Source organism: Oncorhynchus nerka, linkage group LG7, assembly GCF_034236695.1.
Source record: "Oncorhynchus nerka isolate Pitt River linkage group LG7, Oner_Uvic_2.0, whole genome shotgun sequence".
NCBI classification, from domain to species: Eukaryota; Metazoa; Chordata; class Actinopteri; order Salmoniformes; family Salmonidae; genus Oncorhynchus; species Oncorhynchus nerka.
Genome location: NC_088402.1, coordinates 26,000,478 through 26,021,042, shown reverse-complemented (window position 1 = coordinate 26,021,042; position 20,565 = coordinate 26,000,478). Strand labels below are relative to the sequence as shown.

At 45.3% G+C, this 20,565-nt stretch overlaps 1 protein-coding gene across 4 annotated transcripts in view; it reads left to right on the top strand.

Annotated features, from left to right (window-relative positions):
• Positions 1–15,458, top strand: part of LOC115131381 (enhancer of filamentation 1-like) — a 50,174-nt gene extending 34,716 nt beyond the window's left edge. For all 4 annotated transcript variants that reach the window (XM_065020362.1, XM_065020363.1, XM_065020361.1 and 1 more), the window contains 5 exons: positions 10,012–10,110; positions 10,387–10,542; positions 11,647–12,855; positions 13,677–13,766; positions 14,378–15,458. In XM_065020362.1, the coding sequence (XP_064876434.1) occupies positions 10,012–10,110; positions 10,387–10,542; positions 11,647–12,855; positions 13,677–13,766; positions 14,378–14,941 (2,118 nt within the window). In that variant the 3' untranslated portion in view covers positions 14,942–15,458. The remainder of the gene's footprint in view (positions 1–10,011; positions 10,111–10,386; positions 10,543–11,646; positions 12,856–13,676; positions 13,767–14,377) is intronic.
• The last annotated feature ends 5,107 nt before the right edge of the window (positions 15,459–20,565 follow it).

Sequence of the window (20,565 nt, the reverse complement as noted above, 5' to 3'; positions counted from 1 at the left end):
GACATTGCTTGACTACTTTTGACCAGAGCCCTTTGGCCCTGATCAAAAGTAGTGCACTCTATATGGAATAGGGTGCCATTTGGGAAGCAGAGTATTTTCTCCCTCTAATCATGTGTAGAAAATGAATTATTCCTTCCTGTTGGGCTCCCTCCTTTAGACACGTGTCTGCTCTCTATTGTCGCCACGGTGACGAATCACTGGCCTGTGTAATTTGACCCAGGGCAAGGTCATAAATCCCATTGTATCAAAGGGAATTGGTGTCCATGTTGGTGTTGGTGTCCATCTGCCGCACACCAACAGAGATAGAGAGAGAGATCCTTCCAGAAAAGTAAAGATAGAAGAAAAAATGCTCTTTCTGCAGTGCCAAGGAGTAAGAAAGTGGAGAGAAAGTGTGGAGGGAGAAAGACAGGACAGGAAATGTTTGTCTGATAGGTAACTCCATTTCCCCCGGTTTAAAATCTATGCTGACAGGGACAGCTAGTAGGTCACATTCTACGTCTCCCTTCTCCCAGCTTTTTCACTTTCTCACAAATCAAAAAGGACATCTTAATAATGAATACATTCCTGGAAAGTAAACAGGAAATGGCCGTTCCATCATTAAAACTACCCCTATTAGTATAATTTCTGCCCATTTTGAGATTTTAAAAGTCTTTGATCAGAGGGAATAAAAGATTATCCTTATTAGCGATGGAATCAGTGAGCATGTGTGCATAAGTGTGTGTGTGAGGGCTCTTTTAACGCCCCTGGTAATGTCCGATCTTTACTTGGCTTTGACCACATGGTCACATCGTCATCATGGAGATCGAGGCCTCGTGGGATTGGCCACTTAATTACCTGCATTAATTAGTTTGCCATGTTATATAGGCCACCGTCGCTCTGAGCTGTGGAAGGGAACATTAGTGTTCAGCTGAAGTGAACGTTGTTGAGAAATAACCTATAATAACACTGTAAAGCTATACGACTGTGAGTCAGCAACCGCAGGTGCCCCCTTGAAATCCCCTTGAAACCAAGGGACAAGGGTTAGCATCCCAAATGGTACCCTATTCCCTATGTAGTGCATTACATTCAACCGGTGCACTACGTAGGGAATAGGGTGTCATTTGGGACGCAGCCCATGATTCAGCACGACAGGTGCCCTCTGTAAACCAAGGTGCCCTCTTGAAAGGCTATTATAGGAACTCTGCCACACCCCTTCCCTTTTGAGTGACACTTACAAAGAATAACATCACTAATGCCACTCTCCTACACACTATTAGTCATACCATTAATAATGTGTCTTGGGTGGCAACAGATTGAATTTCCCTGGTACTGACATGGCTCCCTGTGTGGCTTCTGCCCACCCTCAGTGACTGAAAGCTGAAACAACACCATTGTGTTGACAATTGCTAATGAGAAGATGGAGGGATGAAGGGGGATGAATGAGGGATGGGGCGGGGAAGTTATATGAGAGAATGGTGCCTTTACTGTGTCAGCAGCAGCCACACACACACACACATACACACACTGAGGAGTGGGTAAGGGCACAGTGGTGATGTCAGGATGGCGATATAGGGGGGAATGTATGGATGGAATCACCCCATCCAGTTCTAACAGGGGTCAATGGCTGTCTGGCAATGTGATTGTCACCATTAGGGTGATCTGGCCACCGTAGACATGTGTCATCAAGTCATCAGCGTGTGAAATGACAACCTAGTGTGCCTTTCTACACCTACGCTCACACCTTCCAGTGTTCACACACACAAACCTACACAAACATTCACACTCAAACTAGCTTTCTTTCAGAGCTGAAGCAGCACTGTCATCACAATGCAGGGTTAACTTATAAAGGTCAAAGTCGTAGTGAACAGTTGACAATGACATTTTAAATCTACTTAAAATACTAGGCTATGTATGTATTTATCAAACCTATGAAGTCATTGTTGGCAACATGACACGATGACTACCACTGAAATCATATGCGGGGGAAAACCCAACCTGTCCCAACTAGAATCTGTCAGCACATTAAAGTAAATGTGGTGTGGGCTGAAAGAATAATGAGTCACTCAGAACAACCCAGTACTATCCCAACAATGCATGCAGCACCTTGGGGACACCATTTTGAACCTGATCCTTCTGTAGTCACCCACAGTCCTGTGTGACTAGTCCATGATAGAATCCACCTAAAGAGCCTGTCTGCATCCCAAACGGAACCCAATTCCCTATGGGCTCTGGTCAAAAGTAGTGTACTACTGTATATAGGGAATAGGGTGCCATTTGGGACAGATCCCATCACCTGAGTGGGAACAAGTATTTACCCAGTCCCTGGCATATATGATGTCATCAGCACTCACCCACCAAGACTGTATTTTCTGATGCCGCCGTCCGCCTGCCCATCCCCATAAAGGAACCAGTCAGGTCAATATTTACCCAACCACCATTAGGAGCGCCAAGTACCCCGGCAGAGCCCGCCGCAGCGGCAAAGCCTGCTGGGTAAACAGTGGGTGAAGAAGGGAAATAAATGAGCAGTGTTTGTCTGGCAGTGAATGACAAGACCCCGTTATAGGAAGAGTGGAGTAGAGAGTGGCTGTCTGCGTCAAGGAATGGCAACCTATTCCCTTTATAGTGCACTACTTGTTTTGACCAGGGCCCAAAAGGCTCTGGTCAAAAGTAGTGCACTACAAAATGGATAGGGTGCCATTCGAGACATACCCTGACATGCACCTGTTGAGGAGCCAGATTGGTCACTGTGGTTTTCTGGCTTTCATAGGTACCATGTTAGCCATCTCTGGACTGTGTGTGAGAGAGGGTAACTCAAAAACAGAGATATCCTTTTGTGCAATGCACATTCACTGCAACTTTCCCACACATAGTCACGCCACAGGGAGTATAGGAACTACAGAGAAAGCAACAAGGACCTTTTAGTCCAGGACTTTCCTTTGTTGTGTAAAGGGAAGCTATGCTGGTGTGTCTGGTTACACATGCCCTGGGAGCTTGTACCCAATCAAAGATACACGTGTGTGCGTGAGAATAATAAAATGTAGCATGGCTATTGGTTCCCATGCCTAGTCTTAATAATAGGATCATGGCTTTTCTGTCATAGCTTGGTTGACTCACACTAAGCTGTAGTGAGTAAAAGTTTAGTCTGTAGGTCCTACAGGGTGAAGTACAGTTGAAGTCGGAAGTTTACATACACTTAGGTTGGAGTCATTAAAACTCGTTTTTCAACCACTCCACAAATTTCTTGTTAACAAACTAGAGTTTTGGCAATTCGGTTAGGACATCTACTTTGTGCATGACCCAAGTAATTTTTCCAACAGTTGTTTACAGACAGATTATTTCACTTATAATTCACTGTATCACAATTCCAGTGGGTCACAAGATTACATACACTAAGTTGACTGTGCCTTTAAACAGCTTGGAACATTCCAGATAACGATGTCATGGCTTTAGAAGCTTCTGATAGGCCAATTGAGGTAATTTGAGTCAATTGGAGGTGTACCTATGGATGTATTTCACGGCCTACCTTCAAACTCAGTGCCTCTTTGCTTGACATCATGGGAAAATCAAAACAAATCAGCCAAGACCTCAGAAAAAACATTGTAGACCTTCACAAGTCTGGTTCATCCTTGGGAGCCATTTACAAACGCCTGAAGGTACCACGTTCGTCTTTATAAACAATAGTATGCAAGTATAAATTCATGGGACCACGCAGCCGTCATACCGCTCAGGAAGGAGACGCGTTCTCCTAGAGATTAACGTACTTTGGTGCGAAAAGTGCAAATCAATCCCAGAACAACAGCAAAGGACCTTGTGAAGATGCTGGAGGAAACAGGTACAAAAGTATATATATCCACAGTAAAACAAGTCCTTTATCGACATAACCTGAAAGGCTGCTCAGCAAGGAAGAAGCCACTGCTCCAAAACTGCTATTAAAAAGCCAGACTACGGTTTGCAATTGCACATGGGGACAAATCTTGTACTTTTTGGAGAAATGTCCTCTGGTCTGATGGAACAAAAATATAACTGTTTGGCCATAATGACCATCATTATGTTGAGGAAAAAGGGGGAGGCTTGCAAGCCGAAGAACACCATCCCATCCGTGGCAGTATCATGTTATGGGGGTGCTTTACTGCAGGAGGGACTGGTGCACTTCACAAAATAGATGGCATCATGAGGTAGGAAAATTATGTGGATATATTGAAGCAACATCTCAAGACATCAGTCAGAAAGTTAAAGCTTGGTCGCAAATGGGTCATCCAAATGGACATTGACCCCAAGCATACTTCCAAAGTTGTGGCAAAATGGCTTAAGGACAACTAAGTCAAGGTATTGGAGTGGCCATCACAAAGCCCTGACCTCAATCCTATAGAAAATGTTGTGGGCAGAACTGAGCAAGGAGCAATGTGTGCGTGCGTGCGAGCAAGGAGGCCTACAACCTGACTCAGTTACACCAGCTCTGTCAGGAGGAATGGGCCACAATTCACCCAACTTATTGTGGGAAGCTTGTGGAAGGCTACCTGCAACGTTTGACCCAAGTTAAACAATTTAAAGGTAATGCTAAGAAATACTAATTGAGTGTATGTAAACTTCTGACCCACTGGGATTTTGATGAAAGAAAGAAAAACGGAAATTAATCATTCTCTCTACTATTATTCTGACATTTCACTTTCTTAAAATAAAGTGGTGATCCTAACTGACCTAAGACAGGGCATTTTTACCAGGATTAAATGTCAAGAATTGTGAAAAACTGAGTTTAAATGTATTTGGCTAAGGTGTATGTAAACTTCTGACTTCAACTGTATGTATGAATAGGAATCCCAACCATGAGCACCTTTAATTACACTGGGAGGGTATTTACAGATCTCTCCCTCCCTCTATGGGAAATATATGTTTAAATTGCCAATGCAAGTGAAATGGATAAACAAAAGTTAAATAAATAATAAAAAGTAAAAACAGTCAATATTACACTCACAAGTTCCAAAAGAATAGAGACATTTCAAATGTCATATGTCTATATACAGTGTTGAAACATAGTGCAAATAGTTAAAGTACAAAGGGAAAAATTGATAAGCGGGGCGTAGCAAGTGAACCCAAGTGCAGACTCAGATGAGGAGACAGGGATAAGGTAACTAAGGTATTTATTGAACAGCGGGGGGAAGATGGGGTGGCCAGGGGAGCCTCAGACAGGTAGCAGGGACACAAGGACTGAGGCTGAGGCCGGGGCAAGGGGAGCGAAGGCAGGGTAAGCAGGTCCGGAGCGGAATCCAAGGAAGCCGTAGAGTGGGGGTCCTGAGCAGGGAAGCAGGACTGACGAGACGAGCAACAGGGACCAGAGGCAGAGCGGACGGAATGATCAGAGATTACAATCTGGCAGCATGGAAGTGGCAGGGCTGAGTATTTGTAGAGGTCTTGATTATGAAACAGATTGCAGCTGGTGGGGATCTGCTCTGCCTCCAGCACACCTGTCTCCACTCACACAATCACATGCACCCACACACAGAGAGAGAGAGGGAGATAACACTGGGGGAATGGCAGCAGGTTAGGGAGACACAGGATGAGAATTAGAGGGTGCGGCAGGGGCAGATGTAACAAAAATAAATAAACATATATATGGGTTGCATTTACAATTGTTTGTTCTTCACTGGTTGCCCAGTGGTCATACATTTAGCAGGATGTTAGGAAGTGCAGCTGTTTCCACCTCATTTTGTGGGCAGTGTGCACATAGCCTGTCTTCCCTTGACTGCCAGTGTGGCCTTTCTCAATAGCAAGGCCATGCTCACGGTCGGAACATAGTCAATATTTCCTTAATATTGGGTCAGTCACAGTGGTCAGGTATTCTGCCACTGTGTACTCTCTGTTTAGGGCCAAATAGCATTCTAGTTTGCTCTGTTTTTTGTCAATTCTTTCCAATGTGTCAAGTAATTCTCTTTTTGTTTTCTCATGATTTGGTTGGGTCTAATTGTGTTGCTGTCCTGGGGCTCTGTGGCGTCTGGTTGTGAACAGAGCCCCAGGACCAGCTTGCTTAGGGGGCTCTTCTCCAGGTTAATTTCTCTGTAGGTAATGGCTTTGTTATGGAAGGTTTTGGAATCACTTCCTTTTAAGTGGTTGTAGAATGTAATGGCTCTTTTCTGGATTTTGATCATTAGCGGGTATCGGCCTAATACTGCTCTGCATGCATTATTTGGTGTTTTACGTTGTAAACGGAGGATATTTTTGCAGAATTCTGCGTGCAGAGTCTCAATTTGGTGTTTGTCCCATTTTGTGAATTATTGGTTGGTAAGCAGACCCCAGACCTCACAACCATAAAGGGCAATGGGTTCTATAACTGATTCAAGTATTTTTAGCCAGATCCTAACTGGTATGTTGAATTTTATGTTCCCTTTGATGGTATAGAAGGCCCTTCTTGCCTTGTCCCGCAGATCATTCAAAGCTTTGTGGAAGTTATCTGTGGCACGGTTGTTTAGGCCGAGGTATGTATCGTTTTTTGTGTGCTCTAGGCCAACGGTGTCTAGATGGAATTTGTATTTGTGGTCCTGGCAACTGAATCTTTTTTGGAACACCATTGTTTTTGTCTTACTGAGATTTACTGTCAGGGCCCGGGTCTGTGCAGATGATATAGGTGCTGCTGTAGGCCCTCCTTGGTTGGGGACAGAAGCACCATATCATCAGCAAACAGTAGACATTTCACGTCAGATTCTAGTAGGGTGAGACCGGGTGCTGCAGACTGTTCTAGTGCTCTCGCCAATGTGTTGATATATATGTTGAAGAGGGTGGGGCTCAAGCTGCTTATCCCTGTCTCACCCCCCGGCCCTGTGAAAAGAAATGTGTGTGTTTCATGCCAATTTTAACCACAAACTTATTGTTTGTGTACATGCATTTTAAATTGTTGTATGTTTTCCCCCCAAAACCACTTTCCATCAATTTGTTTAGCAGGTCCTCACGCCAAATTGATTCTAAAGCTTTTTTGAAATCAACAATGCATGAGAAGGCTTTGCCTTTGTTTTTGTTTGTTTGTCAATTAGGGTGTGCATGGTGAATACGTGGTCCGTTGTACGGTAGTTTGGTAAAAATCCAATTTGACATTTGCTCAGTACATTGTTTTCACTGAGGAAATGTACGAGTCTGCTGTTAATGATAATGCACAGGATTTTCCAGAGGTTGCTGTTGACGCATATCCCGCAGTACTTATTGGGGTCAATTTTGTCTCCACTTTTGTGGATTGGGGTGATCAGTCCTTGGTTCCAAATATTGGGGAATATGCCAGAGCTGAGGATGATGTTAAAGAGTTTAAGTATAGCCAATTGGAATTTGTGGTCTGTTAATTGTATCATTTAATTTAGAATACCATCAACCCCCTAGGGCTTTTTGGTTTGCAGGGTTTGTATTTTGTCCTGTAGTCCATTCAATGTAATTGGAGAATCCAGTGGGTTCTGGTAGTCTTTAAAAGTTGATTGTAAAATTTGTATTTGATCATGTATATGTTTTTGCTGTTTGTTCTTTGTTATAGAGCCAAAAATATTGGAGAAGTGGTTTATCCATACATATTCCATTTTGGATAGATAACGCTTCGTGTTGTGGTTTGTTTAGAGTTTTCCAATTTTCCCAGAAGGGGTTACATTCTATGGATTCTTCAATTACATTGAGCTGATTTCTGACGTGCTGTGAAGGTGTAGGCTCAGGTTTTCTGGGTCTCTATGTTTTTGGTTGGATCGGTTTCTCAATTTCTTTCTTAAGTTTTTTCATTCTTCATCAAACCACTTGTCATTGTTGTTCATTTTCTTAGATTGTCTGCTTGAAATGTTTTGATTTGATAGGGCAGCTGATATGTCAAATATACTGTTCAGGTTTTCTACTGTCAAGTTTTACAGTGAAACATTTTTTTCCAGGAAATTGTCTAGAAGGGGTTGAATTTGCTGTTGCCTAATTGTTGTTTTGGTAGATTTCCACACTACTTTCCTTCCATCTATAGCATTTCCTAATATTATTAATTTCCTTTGGCTTTGATGCCTCATGATTAAGCATAGCTCTGTTCAAGTAGAGTGTGATTTTGCTGTGATCTGATAGGAGTGTCAATGGACTGACTGTGAACACTCTAAGAGACTCTGGGTTGAGGTCAGCGATAAATTAGTCTATAGTACAATTGCCAAGATATGAGCTATAGGTGTACCTACCGTAGGAGTCCTCTCGAAGCCTACCATTGACTATGTACATACCCAGCCTCTGACAGAGCTGCAGGAGTTGTGACCCGTTTTTGTTGGTTATGTTGCTGTAGTTGTGTCTAAGGGGGCATATGGGGAGGGAAGGATGTCACCTCCAGGTAGGTGTTTGTCCCCCTGTGTGCTGAGGGTGTCAGGTTCTCGTCCAGTTCTGGCATTTAGGTCGCCACAGACTAGTACATGTCCCTGGGCCTGGAAATGGTTGATCTCGCCCTCTAGGATGGAGAAGCTGTCATCGTTAAAGTATGGGGATTCTAGTGGGGGGATATAGGTAGCACACATGAGGAAATGTTTCTCTGTTGAGATAATTTCCTTATTCATTTCTAGCCAGATGTAAAATATTCCTGTTTTGATTAATTTAATAGAGTGGGTTAAGTCTGCTTTATACCAAATTAGCATATCCCCAGAGTCTTTTCTCTGTTTCACACCTGGTTGTTTGGTGGATGGGGCTACCATATCTTTGTAACCTAGAGGGCAACCATTGGATCTGTCTCCTTTATAACCATGTTTCTTTGATGAAGTCTGGGTCCCTGCTCTTTAGGCCAATGGCAGATGACCTCAAACCTTGTATATTCGAGGGTGAGATATATCTCTCTCCGTATCTCTCTATACCGCTCTCTTTCTTTCGCTCTCTGTATCTCTCTCTCTGTCTCTCTCCACTGAGACATTCATCTTAGTCTGGTGGATGGATGGGGTCTAATGCTGGGGTTATGGATGCCATCATTCAGCTCATAACTTCTCAAAAAGAGAAGGTATTAGGATGGCTACACAGGGACTAAAGAAGAGACCATAGAGATCTCAGTGTAGCCTCAGTGCATTCCAAATGGCACCCTTTTCCCAATATATAGTGCACTACTTTTGACCAGAGCCCTATGAAATAGGGTTCTATTTGGGAAGCAGCCTCTCGCTACCTCCCTGGAGTCTTTCTGTCTTTAGAGCAGGAAGCCATACGTATGGTTCCCATTTTCCAGCCCTGTCAGTGAACCCTGCATGTTCCAGTGTGGTGATGGTGGTGTGTCTATGGAGGGGGAGGAAGGGACAGGGAGAGAGAGGAGGGGGTAGCGGGATACAGGGAAGGGGGAAGAGCATTCCGTACATTCTTCTGTCTGTCTGATGCAGCGAGGAAGTCTGGAGCTCGGAAGGCTGGGATATACAGGGTAAGAGTAGAGAACTGACAGAGGTATGGGAGGGAGAAAGAGAGATTGGGAGGGTGATTAACACTTACGGGAAAGAGAGAGGTGGAGGAATGTGACACGAGTGAAAAAGTGATGGAAAGGGGAGGAAAAAGCGGTCTGTTCCTTTCTTTCTCGCCTCTCTTCTCCTGAGGAGCCAATGTGACACCCATGTTTCTGGGACGTCTGTTCTCTCGCAGCACCACACCTCATGACAGCTCAGTCCCCTACTTCACGGTTCCGTGGCTGCATCCCAAATAGCATCCTATTGGGAATAGGTTTCCATTTGGGATGTACCCAGAGAGAACAGGGTCGTATTCACTAGGCACCAAACAGAAGAATACTTTAAAGGGAGTCCAGGGAGGGACTACCTGAACATTTCCAATAAGAAACGCTGGTTTTCGCTTGCCGTTCCATTGTGCACTAATGAATACAGACCAACTATGGGAGCCACGAGAGAGAGATAAATGGGTTTAGTCAGAATGACTCAGGGCCTGCAGTAACAAGTCATAGGACGTATGAGGTGAATTGTGTGTACTGTGTGTAATTTGTAAGACTATCACTGTTGTGGAACTGTCATGAACCAGTTGTCGAGACAGAGGTCCTTATAGTGTTGTTTCTTGTGTGTGTCCTGGTGTGGACAGGTGGTGACCCCAACACAAGTGGGACAGTCGTACGCCTACAGCCCTGGTCAGCACACCCAACAGGACCTCTATGACGTTCCTCCCATGAGACCACAGGGGGTAAGTGTCTCTACCTCTACACATAACATAGAACTTCTTATGTCAATCCATCAGGGAAAATCTAAAATGGCACCCTATTCTCTATGCAGTTAGCTACTTTGTATGAAACACTGTGGCTTTGTCTGACATGGCACCCCAGGGCCCTGGCCAAAAATACTGCACTATATAAGGAACAGGGAGCCATTTGAGACACAGCCTTAGTGTTTTACTTTGCTGTTTCTGCCATTCAATGTAATCTATGGTATCCTGATTTTGGAACGTCACTCTGTTTTCCAGGTGTATGACATTCCTCCTGGGAAAATTATGGGATCGCCTTTTCCTGGACAACATTGCAATTCTCCCTCCCAAGGAGGAGTCTATGATGTTCCCCAATCCACTCAGATGGACCCCCGGACACAAGGGGTTTACGATATCCCTCCCTCTACGCAAAGGGTATGTCAGACCATTCAAACTACACAGAGAAACCCTACCCACACTGAGACCACATATAGAAGGTTTATAACCTGGTCATTCTACATTCTAATAAAGTCAAAAGGAAGCGGTAGCCATTTAGGTCCGGAAAACATTTTACTTTTATTTATTGATACATGCTCTAGTATCCCTCTTAATTGCATGGTAATAAATTAATAATATGTCAAATTATCATATTTATTACATTTTCGCGGTTCCCTAAATGAAAGTGTTGCCTGCCAATAGTGTTTGAGCAAAACTCGCTGAGTAGCATTCTCTCTGTCTGTTAACACTCCAGCAGGGAAGTCAAGGACTAAATTATTACGTCTCTGGGGATATATCCCAAATGGCACCCTATATAGTGCACTACTTTTAACCAGGCCCCATAGGGCTCTGGTCAAAATTAGTGCACTTTGTAGGGAATAGGGTGCCATTTGGGATGTAGTCTGGGGCATCTTACATTACACCCTGGATACAGTGTTCTAGGCCCAGCCAAGGCTTAGGGCCATCAGTTTGTTTGTAATAACGTGAAATATGTGGGAACCCGTTATTTGCATCGCGGTTGGGTTCGGGCTGTCTCGCAGTGAGGAGCACATTTCAAGGCTGACTGAAATCACTTACAGCCCACTCTTTTTATTTATCCAGCTCCGCTTTCACGCTACGTGCCATTTACGTCACAATCCATATTCCACACTGTCAGGACAATACTAGATGTTTATTGCTTATGCGTTTTGCCATATTCAGGCTGATACTGAGTTATGGGGAAGGAATAGGAAGCTGAGCACTGAGGTTTGCGAATATAGTATCAACCGAAACAGTCCGTTCTGTCAGTTCCTCAATATCTAATTGAAATAATGTGGTGCAAAGCTGGTTTGTTATTGATTTTGTAAGCTGTATTTCTGTAGCTATGACTCATTGTTGCATGCTGGTTGATGCGCTGTCTACTCCCCTCCTTACTGTAGGCCGTCATTGTAAATAAGAATTTGTTCTTAACTGACTTGCCTAGTTAAATAAAGGTTAAATACATGTTTTTTAAATACTGCAGTCTATGAGGCACTCATCCAAACGCTTGTCTTTTCTGTACAGGTGTACTCTGTGCCTCCCTGCCGGAACACCCCAGCCCTCCAGGAGGGAAACTACGATTTCCCCCAACCTCTCAAACAACACAAACAACAGGAGGGCATCTACGACGTACCCCCACCCACCCTCACCAAACCCTCCCCGTCCCCCCAGTCCAATTATGACTTTCCCCCCAGCTCCGAGCCAATCGGACCCCACCACCTCCAACGCCCTGTTGCCAGCGACAACGAAGGCATCTACGACGTGCCGCCCCCCGCCCACCAGCTCTCAGGGGCGGGGCCTCGTGGCGATCTGTATGATATCCCCAGGGGGATGCAGCAGCCCCCCTCCCAGCACCGCTCCACGCCCCAGGAGAGGGACAGGGACAGGGAGAAGGGCCAGGGCGTATATGACATCCCACCTGCTCTGGGGGACATGACAGACGGGGTGAACCGCCTGTCCTTCTCCAGCACGGGCTCCACACGCAGCTCCATGTCCACCTCTTCCACCTCCACGGTCTCCAGCGCTGAGGGCCGGCTGGCCCTAGATGTGGACCAGGCAGTCCAGAGGCTGTACCGCCTGCATCAGGCCGTGGAGGCCTCTGTGGGGGCCCTGCAGACCCTGACCTCCTCCTCCCACTGGAGGACTTTCCCCTTCATGGAGCGCCACACCAACGAAGTGCGCACCATGCTGGACAGGGTACGGGCAGCCCTGGCAGACTTTGTGGTATTTGGCAGGGGTGCTGTGGCCAACGCCACGGCCCTGTCAGACCCCAGCCTACACAGTAAGCTGAGGAGGCAGCTGGGAAGGCTGGAGGACTCCCAGCAGATCATCCTGCAGACCTACCAGAGCCTGGAGAACTGCGGCTGGGCCCTCAACGCCCTGGCCACCTCCAGCAGCACCAAGCACCAGATTAAGAGTGACAACCTGGACCGCTTCGTTATGGTTTCCAGGACGGTGCCCGACGATGCCAAACAGCTGGCCTCCTCCGTGGGGGGTAACGCCGAGCTGCTCTTCAGGCGGACGCCAACCATGAATGGGTCCTCCTACCCCAGGGGGGGCACGCCAGAGGAAGCCGTCATCCATCCTCTCACCTCCCCGTCCTCGGACAGCGACAACTACGTAGGCCAGACCAAGCCCTTTCCTGTGCCCTCCAACCAAGACAAAGGCAACATGAACAATAGTGAGAAATGTGTGAAGAGCTGGATGGAGGACTATGACTACGTCCATCTGCAGGTATGTTTGACTCTGACTCTAGCCTGACCTACCACACAGATGTTATATTTACTGTACACAAAACGTTGGTTATTAAGCAGACACTTATCCAGAGCGACTTACAGTCGAGCATTCAATTTAGATGGTAAGACAAACGGTAGCTAGGTCAAATGTTAGCCCCTCACATCAACATATAATCCCTGATCTATGCATGAGAGTTTAGATGTGAATCACTAGATTCCTATACAGTGTCTTAAGTGTGTTGACACCATATTTAACCTTAAGGGAAACGCTGATCAGGTGGTGTTGAGCATGCTAGCTGCATTATCAGTACACTCTTAGAAAAAGGTGCTATCTACAACCTAAAAGGGTTCTTCAGCTGTCCCCCATAGGAGAACCCATTAAATAACCCTTTTTGGTTCCAGGTAGAACCCGTTTGAGTTCCATGTAAGACCCTTTCTGCAGAATGATTCACATCTTTCCATAGAGGGTTCTACATGGAACACAATAGAGTTATACCTGGAACCAAAAAGGCTTCTCCTTTGGGGACAGCCGAAGAACCCTTTTGGAAGAGTGGGTAAAGCCAGGCTGTATCTGCCTGTTGGGTAGTCCCATCTGTTCATCCAGGAAGACAACAGATAGATTAGAAAGGAATAACTAACATACAAATGTTTTACTGAGCATCAATATGTAGGACTATATGAGAGGGACTATCCTAATCTGAGTAGCAGGAATTGTATCGCAGGTTATGCATTGGGAATTACACGTGTATTTACCCTCTGCTGTTTGAATCTGCTGCTTTGGTTGGTCTTCTCCTCAGTCACACTCTTCTTTCTCCTCAGGGCAAAGAGGACTTTGAGCGGCAGCAGAAGGAGCTCCTGGAGAAAGAGAACATCATTAAGCAGAGCAAGTTACAGCTGGGACAGGAACAGGTAACGGCTTCTTTCCTCTTTTGGCCAGTCTGGGCCACCATACTTAGTCATGCATATTCATGTATTAGTATTGTTTCTATGCACTAGATTTACAGTATTAAAGGCCCACTCCTCAATTTGAAAAACAACAAAACGGTTGCTCCGCCATGTTGGTTTTCTATAAAGCTGAGAGATGTGGGCAGAGAAATGTATCCACTCTCAAACAGACTTTTCATACTGTTCACATAATTTATTGAACATACAATATTATTCAAACGCTCACAGTGGATGACCTTTCCTTCATGGGTTCAGAGACAGTGCCTACCTCCTAGAATAGAGCAGAGCCAGGAGGACACATCTGGCCCACTCTGACAGAGCAGTCAAACATACTGACGTAGAACAGGAGATTAACCTTTTCACTCCTGTAATCATGCAGCAATTATGTTCTCTATGGAAGAAGGAGAATTCCATGATGAAATTGATATGTAGGATGTATTTTCATCATGTTTATTGTGTACATTAGAGATGTCCGTCTCCATAATACCACACAGTTTATCTACTTGTGTACATTTTAAGACAATTGAGAAATGGAACCAAAAATGTTGATCAGACTTTACTCTTTCATGTCACAGATTAACCAGTTCATACAGTTGGAGCAAGAGGTGATCAAACCAGTGGAGAATGACATCACACAGTGGATCGCCCACCAGCACCCGACAGGCCCCTCCTCCTCCCCCTCAGACTCCTCCTCCTCTCTCTCCCCTTCCCTGGCTGGAGGCGGGGCCCAGCTGTGTGCGCGGGACCGTCAGCTGCTGGGCTTCTATGCGGAGCAGTGCCAGCAGCACTTTGTCACGTTGCTCAACGCAGTGGACGCTTTCTTCGGCTGCGTGGGCGCAGGCCAGCCACCTCGCATCTTCGTGGCGCACAGCAAGTTCGTCATCCTCAGCGCCCACAAACTGGTGTTCATCGGTGACACCCTGTCCAGGCAGGCAGCCACGCCCGAAGTGGCCAACCGGGTGATGAACTCCAGCAACGTGCTATGTGACCTGTTGAAGACAGTGGTGGGAGCTACCAAGATGGCCGCGCTGCACTACCCCAACACAGCCTACGTGCAGGACATGGTGGACAGAGTCACGGATCTCTCACACCACGCTCAACAGTTCAAAGAACAGCTGCTGCAGATGGCTGCTTTGTGATAGTTTGCGTTGTCATTTGTCACTTCCTGGTCCCGCCTATTTCACCACAGCAACCTGTTTATATACCCTATATACAGTATCTCTCTCTCTCTATATATATATATATATATATATATATATATATATATATATAAAATTGCTTATTGTTAATCTTAAAAGTACATTTTTGGGCTGTTGTAAATAGTATCGTTTTCTCTGTTCTGTAAATATTAGGCTCTATTTTTGTGTAGATTGTTTTATATAATTAATTATGATATGAATATATAGATGTGATATCCGTGGCTTTTTAGGGTTACTTGGACATGTTTTCGTAACATTCCAATTTCATATATTATAAAGCAACTTATGATGATGACATGTCCGGTTTTTTTTCTTTCATTTTCACCTGTAAATTGTTGACGCACAATACTGCTGGAAATGACAGTAGTACTTTGTGTAAATGGTTTGATGTCGTACTTCTTTTATTGAAAGCGGTAGGGTTCTCAACAGACAAAGTAAAGGACTGTTCTTACCCATATGACTGTGTCTTTTTATTTAAAAATTTTTTTAAAAAGAACTGCTGGAGATGACATGACATGACATGACATAACCATGCGTTGTTAAAGCTCACCGACCTATGTTATTACACACACACACACGCACAGACACACACACACACACGCACAGACACACACACACGCACGCACGCAACAGGTGGACCAGTCAGAGATATTATTAACTGGAGTAACTAGGGTAAAATGGCTGGACTGGTACACAATATTGGCACCAACAGTGAAACTCACAGCTAAAGCCTGGTATTCATCTCTTACATTCACCCAGTGCTGGGTGTGGTGGAAATAAATAAAATGGGTATGATAACGACCAGATGGTAAACCACTCACGTTTTCACATACGGACGAAGATACTAGTCATGTTTGAATATAAATGAGAACGTAACAACAACAGAAATGTACGGTATGTTAAAGAGGTAGACTTGGAATTCTTGGAATACTCAGTAGTAGATGCAGTCAATCAGGTTAACATCAAGATACGTTGCCTCACCTTCGCTCTTATTCTCCTGGATCCTCATGTTATTTTCCATTCCATGTCATATTCAATGAGGATTTTTTAAATACCATCTAAGCCTCAGATGGGACGATGAAAGACGGGGCTAAAAGGATTTCACGGTAAGCGGGGCAGGGCCAGTGCAGAGTCCATCCATGCCAAATGATCAGTCTTAGCCTGTGGAACATCTTTTATGGCATAGTTAGGAAGGTGGGAGAGGGGGACAGAACATCACGCCCAACTGGTCTTGATCTGGAAACTATCTTTAGCATTTTCTCTTTTCATATAGAACGTGTCATAACACAGTGGTTAAGGGTCATAACATAGTTCTTGATGCACAGTACACAGATGAACCATCGTTTTATGGCACGGCATACTGAATAGTGCAACAGCATCTATTTTCCCTCTACCCCTCTTGACCCTCCTTTTCATTACAGCCTGACTGAAATACACTGTATATATACTGTAGTTTCTCCCTGTGGAGAGGTGGGCCTGTGGCTATAAGGGACTGGTAAAGGGGTATGGAGGAGATGCCTATGCCAAACCCCTATCAGCTCCCAATCAGAAAACTTAACTCACAGAGCCTGGGTCTTTAACAGGCCATCAGTGGTATTATCACCTGCTGCATTCCATTCACTGCTATGCCAGGGGACGAGACGAGAAAACGGAATCCGCTCTGGAATGGCTTTTAAAAGGCTTAATTTAACCCAGAATGTGGATTGACACGGTAAATCAGGAAGATGTGTCATTCCCCCCAAGTCTCAGGTCCCGGGTGACAAGACTCTGTACTGATATACCATCAGCTAATAATGGCATCCAGGCACATCTCGTGGTTGGCTCCGAAACAAACAATAGAAAGAAATGGCCCTTTGGAGACTGAGAGCTTTGGCTGAGTTAACACTGCAGATCTGGAGACTGAGAGCCTTGGCTGAGTTAACACTGCAGATCTGGAGACTGAGAGCCTTGGCTGAGTTAACACTGCAGATCTGGAGACTGAGAGCCTTGGCTGAGTTAACACTGCCGATCTGGAGACTTAGAGCCTTGGCTGAGTAAACACTGCCGATCTGGAGACTTAGAGCCTTGGCTGAGTAAACACTGCCGATCTGGAGACTGAGCCTTGGCTGAGTAAACACTGCAGATCTGGAGACTGAGCCTTGGCTGAGTAAACACTGCAGATCTGGAGACTGAGCCTTGGCTGAGTAAACACTGCAGATCTGGAGACTGAGCCTTGGCTGAGTAAACACTGCAGATCTGGAGACTGAGCCTTGGCTGAGTAAACACTGCAGATCTGGAGACTGAGCCCTGGCTGAGTAAACTCTGGAGACTGAGCCTTGGCTGAGTTAACACTGCAGATCTGGAGACTGAGCCTTGGCTGAGTAAACACTGCAGATCTGCAGACTTAGAGCCTTGGCTGAGTAAACACTGCAGATCTGGAGACTGAGCCTTGGCTGAGTAAACACTGCAGATCTGGAGACTTAGAGCCTTGGCTGAGTAAACACTGCAGATCTGGAGACTGAGCCTTGGCTGAGTAAACACTGCAGATCTGGAGACTGAGCCTTGGCTGAGTAAACACTGCAGATCTGGAGACTGAGCCTTGGCTGAGTAAACACTGCAGATCTGGAGACTGAGCCTTGGCTGAGTAAACACTGCAGATCTGGAGACTGAGCCTTGGCTGAGTAAACACTGCAGATCTGGAGACTTAGAGCCTTGGCTGAGTAAACACTGCAGATCTGGAGACTTAGAGCCTTGGCTGAGTAAACACTGCAGATCTGGAGACTTAGAGCCTTGGCTGAGTAAACACTGCAGATCTGGAGACTTAGAGCCTTGGCTGAGTAAACACTGCAGATCTGGAGACTTAGAGCCTTGGCTGAGTAAACACTGCAGATCTGGAGACTGAGCCTTGGCTGAGTAAACACTGCAGATCTGGAGACTTAGAGCCTTGGCTGAGTAAACACTGCAGATCTGGAGACTTAGAGCCTTGGCTGAGTAAACACTGCAGATCTGGAGACTGAGAGCCATGAGAACGACACTTTATTTATTTTTTGTGTTTATATTGTTGTTCAGTATATATAGGGTTTCCAAAAGTTTCAGGCCTCTCTAATATTAAAATGTCTTCAAAATTATTTTTAAACCTAAACCTTTCACCATTGGTCATATAACTGCCAGGGATGCTCACCTCTCCTCCAAATGAAGCAAATTATAACTTTGTTGTTCGCTTTTTTTCTCAACAACACACAGTCACTAATCAAATCAAATCGTAATAGTCACATGCGCCGAATACAAAAGGTGTAGTGAAATGCTTACTTACGAGCCCCTAATCAATAATGCAGTTAAAAAATATATATATGGATGAGAATAAGAAATAAAAGTAACAAGTAATTAAAGAGCAGCAGTAAAATAACAATAGCGAGACTATATACACAAAGGGGTACCGGTACAGAGTCAATGTGCGGGGGGGCACCGGTTAGTTATGGTAACATGTACATGTGGGTAGAGTTATTAAAGTAACTATGCATAGATGATAACAACAGAGAGTAGCAGCTGTGTAAAAAAAAGCAGGGGGGGGCAATGCAAAAAGTCAGGGTTGCCATTTGATTAGGTGTTCAGGAGTCTTATGAAGCTGTTTAGTAGCCTCTTGGACCAAGACTTGGCACTCCGGTGCCGCTTGCCATGCGGTAGCAGAGAGAAGAGTCTATGACTAGGGTGGCTGGAGTCTGACAATTTTTAGGGCCTTCCTCTGACACCGCTTGGTATAAAGGTCCTGGGCGGCAGGGAGCTTGGCCCCAGTGATGTATTGGGCCGTTTGCACTACCCTTTGTAGTGCCTTGCGGTCGGAGGCCGAGCAGTTGCCATACCAGGCAGTGAAGCAACCAGTCAGGATGCTCTCGATGGTGCAGCTGTAGAACCTTTTGAGGATCTGAGGACCCATGCCAAATCGTTTCAGTCTCCTGACGGAGCATAGGTTTTGTCGTGCCCTCTTCACCACTGTCTTGGGGTGCCAGGACCATGTTAGTTTGTTGGTGATGTGGACACCAAAGAACTTGAAGCTCTCAACCTTCTCCACTGCAGCCCTGTCGATGAGAATGGGGGTGTGCTTGGTCCTCTTCTTCCTGTAGTCCACAATCATCTCCTTTGTCTTGATCACGTTGAGGGAGAGGTTGTTGTCTTGGCACCACATGGCCAGGTCTCTAACCTCCTCCCTATAGGCTGTCTCGTCGTTGTCGGTGATCAGGCCTATCACTGTTGTGTCATCAGCAAACTTAATGGTGTTGGAGTTGTGCCTGGCCATGCAGTCATGAGTGAACAGGGAGTACAGGAGGGGACTGAACACACACCTCTGAGGGGCCCTTGTTAAGGATCAGCGTGGTGGATGTGTTGTTACCTACCCTTATCACTAGGGGCGGCCCATCAGGAAGTCCCAGATCCAGTTGCAGAGGGAGGTGTTTAGTCCCAGAGTCCTTAGCTTATTGATGAGCTTTGAGGGCACTATGGTGTTGAACGCTGAGCTGTAGTCAATGAACAGCATTCTCACATAGGTGTTCCTTTTGTCCAGGTGGGAAAGGGAAGTGTGGAGTGCAACAGAGATTGCATCATCTGTGGATGAGTTGGGGCGGTTTGCAAATTGGAGTGGGTTTAGGGTTTCTGGGATAATGGTGTTAATGTGAGCCATGACCAGCCTTTCAAAGCCCTTCATGGCTACAGATGTGACCGTTACGGGTCAGTAGTCATTTAGGCAGGTTACCTTAGTGTTTTTGGTCACAGGCACTATGGTGGTCTGCTTAAAACATGTTGGTATTACAGACTCGGACAGGGAGAGGTTGAAAATGTCAGTGAAGACACTTGCCAGTTGGCTAGCGCATGCTCGCAGTACACGTCCTGGTATTCCGTCTGGCCCTACAGCCTTGTGAATGTTGACCTGTTTAAAGGTCTTACATCGGCTGCGGTGAGCGTGATCACACAATCTTCCGGAGCAGCTGGTGGTCTCATGCATGTTTTAGTGCCATTTGCCCCGAAGCGAGCATAGAAGTAGTTTAGCTCGTCTGGTAGACTCGTGTCACTGGGCAGCTCTCGGCTGTGCTTCCGATTTGTTATCTCTCATGGACAGACTACCAATCTGACTAAATTCTAGATTTTAGTTCTAGGTTAACTGGGATTACACAGTCACAACATATGGCTTGATAGACTTTAAATACACCTACATCTGAAATGTAAATTGGCTGGTTTTAAACTCTTCCAATACTCCCTTTGACTACAGTTTGAAAAACAGTTATTTTCTCCATCCCTGTTTCATGTTGAGCAACACTGCCCCCTGTCGTTCAGTCACTGTATGCAAATATGACAGTAAGTGTGGAGGGTCAAAGAAAGACTCTATTTCAAGTCTGGCTACACATATGCAAGACAAAATAATACACTCAAAAAGATGTACAAGCCTTAAAATGTGTCCGTGTTGTGACATCAAATTGAACATGCAGTTAAACAAATATGCTTACAACCCCCCCCCCCCCACATGTCAGTTCTATTTTCTTGAATAAACCATTTCAGCTTTGAAACAATGCAATTCAAATAAGTGTATTTCTATA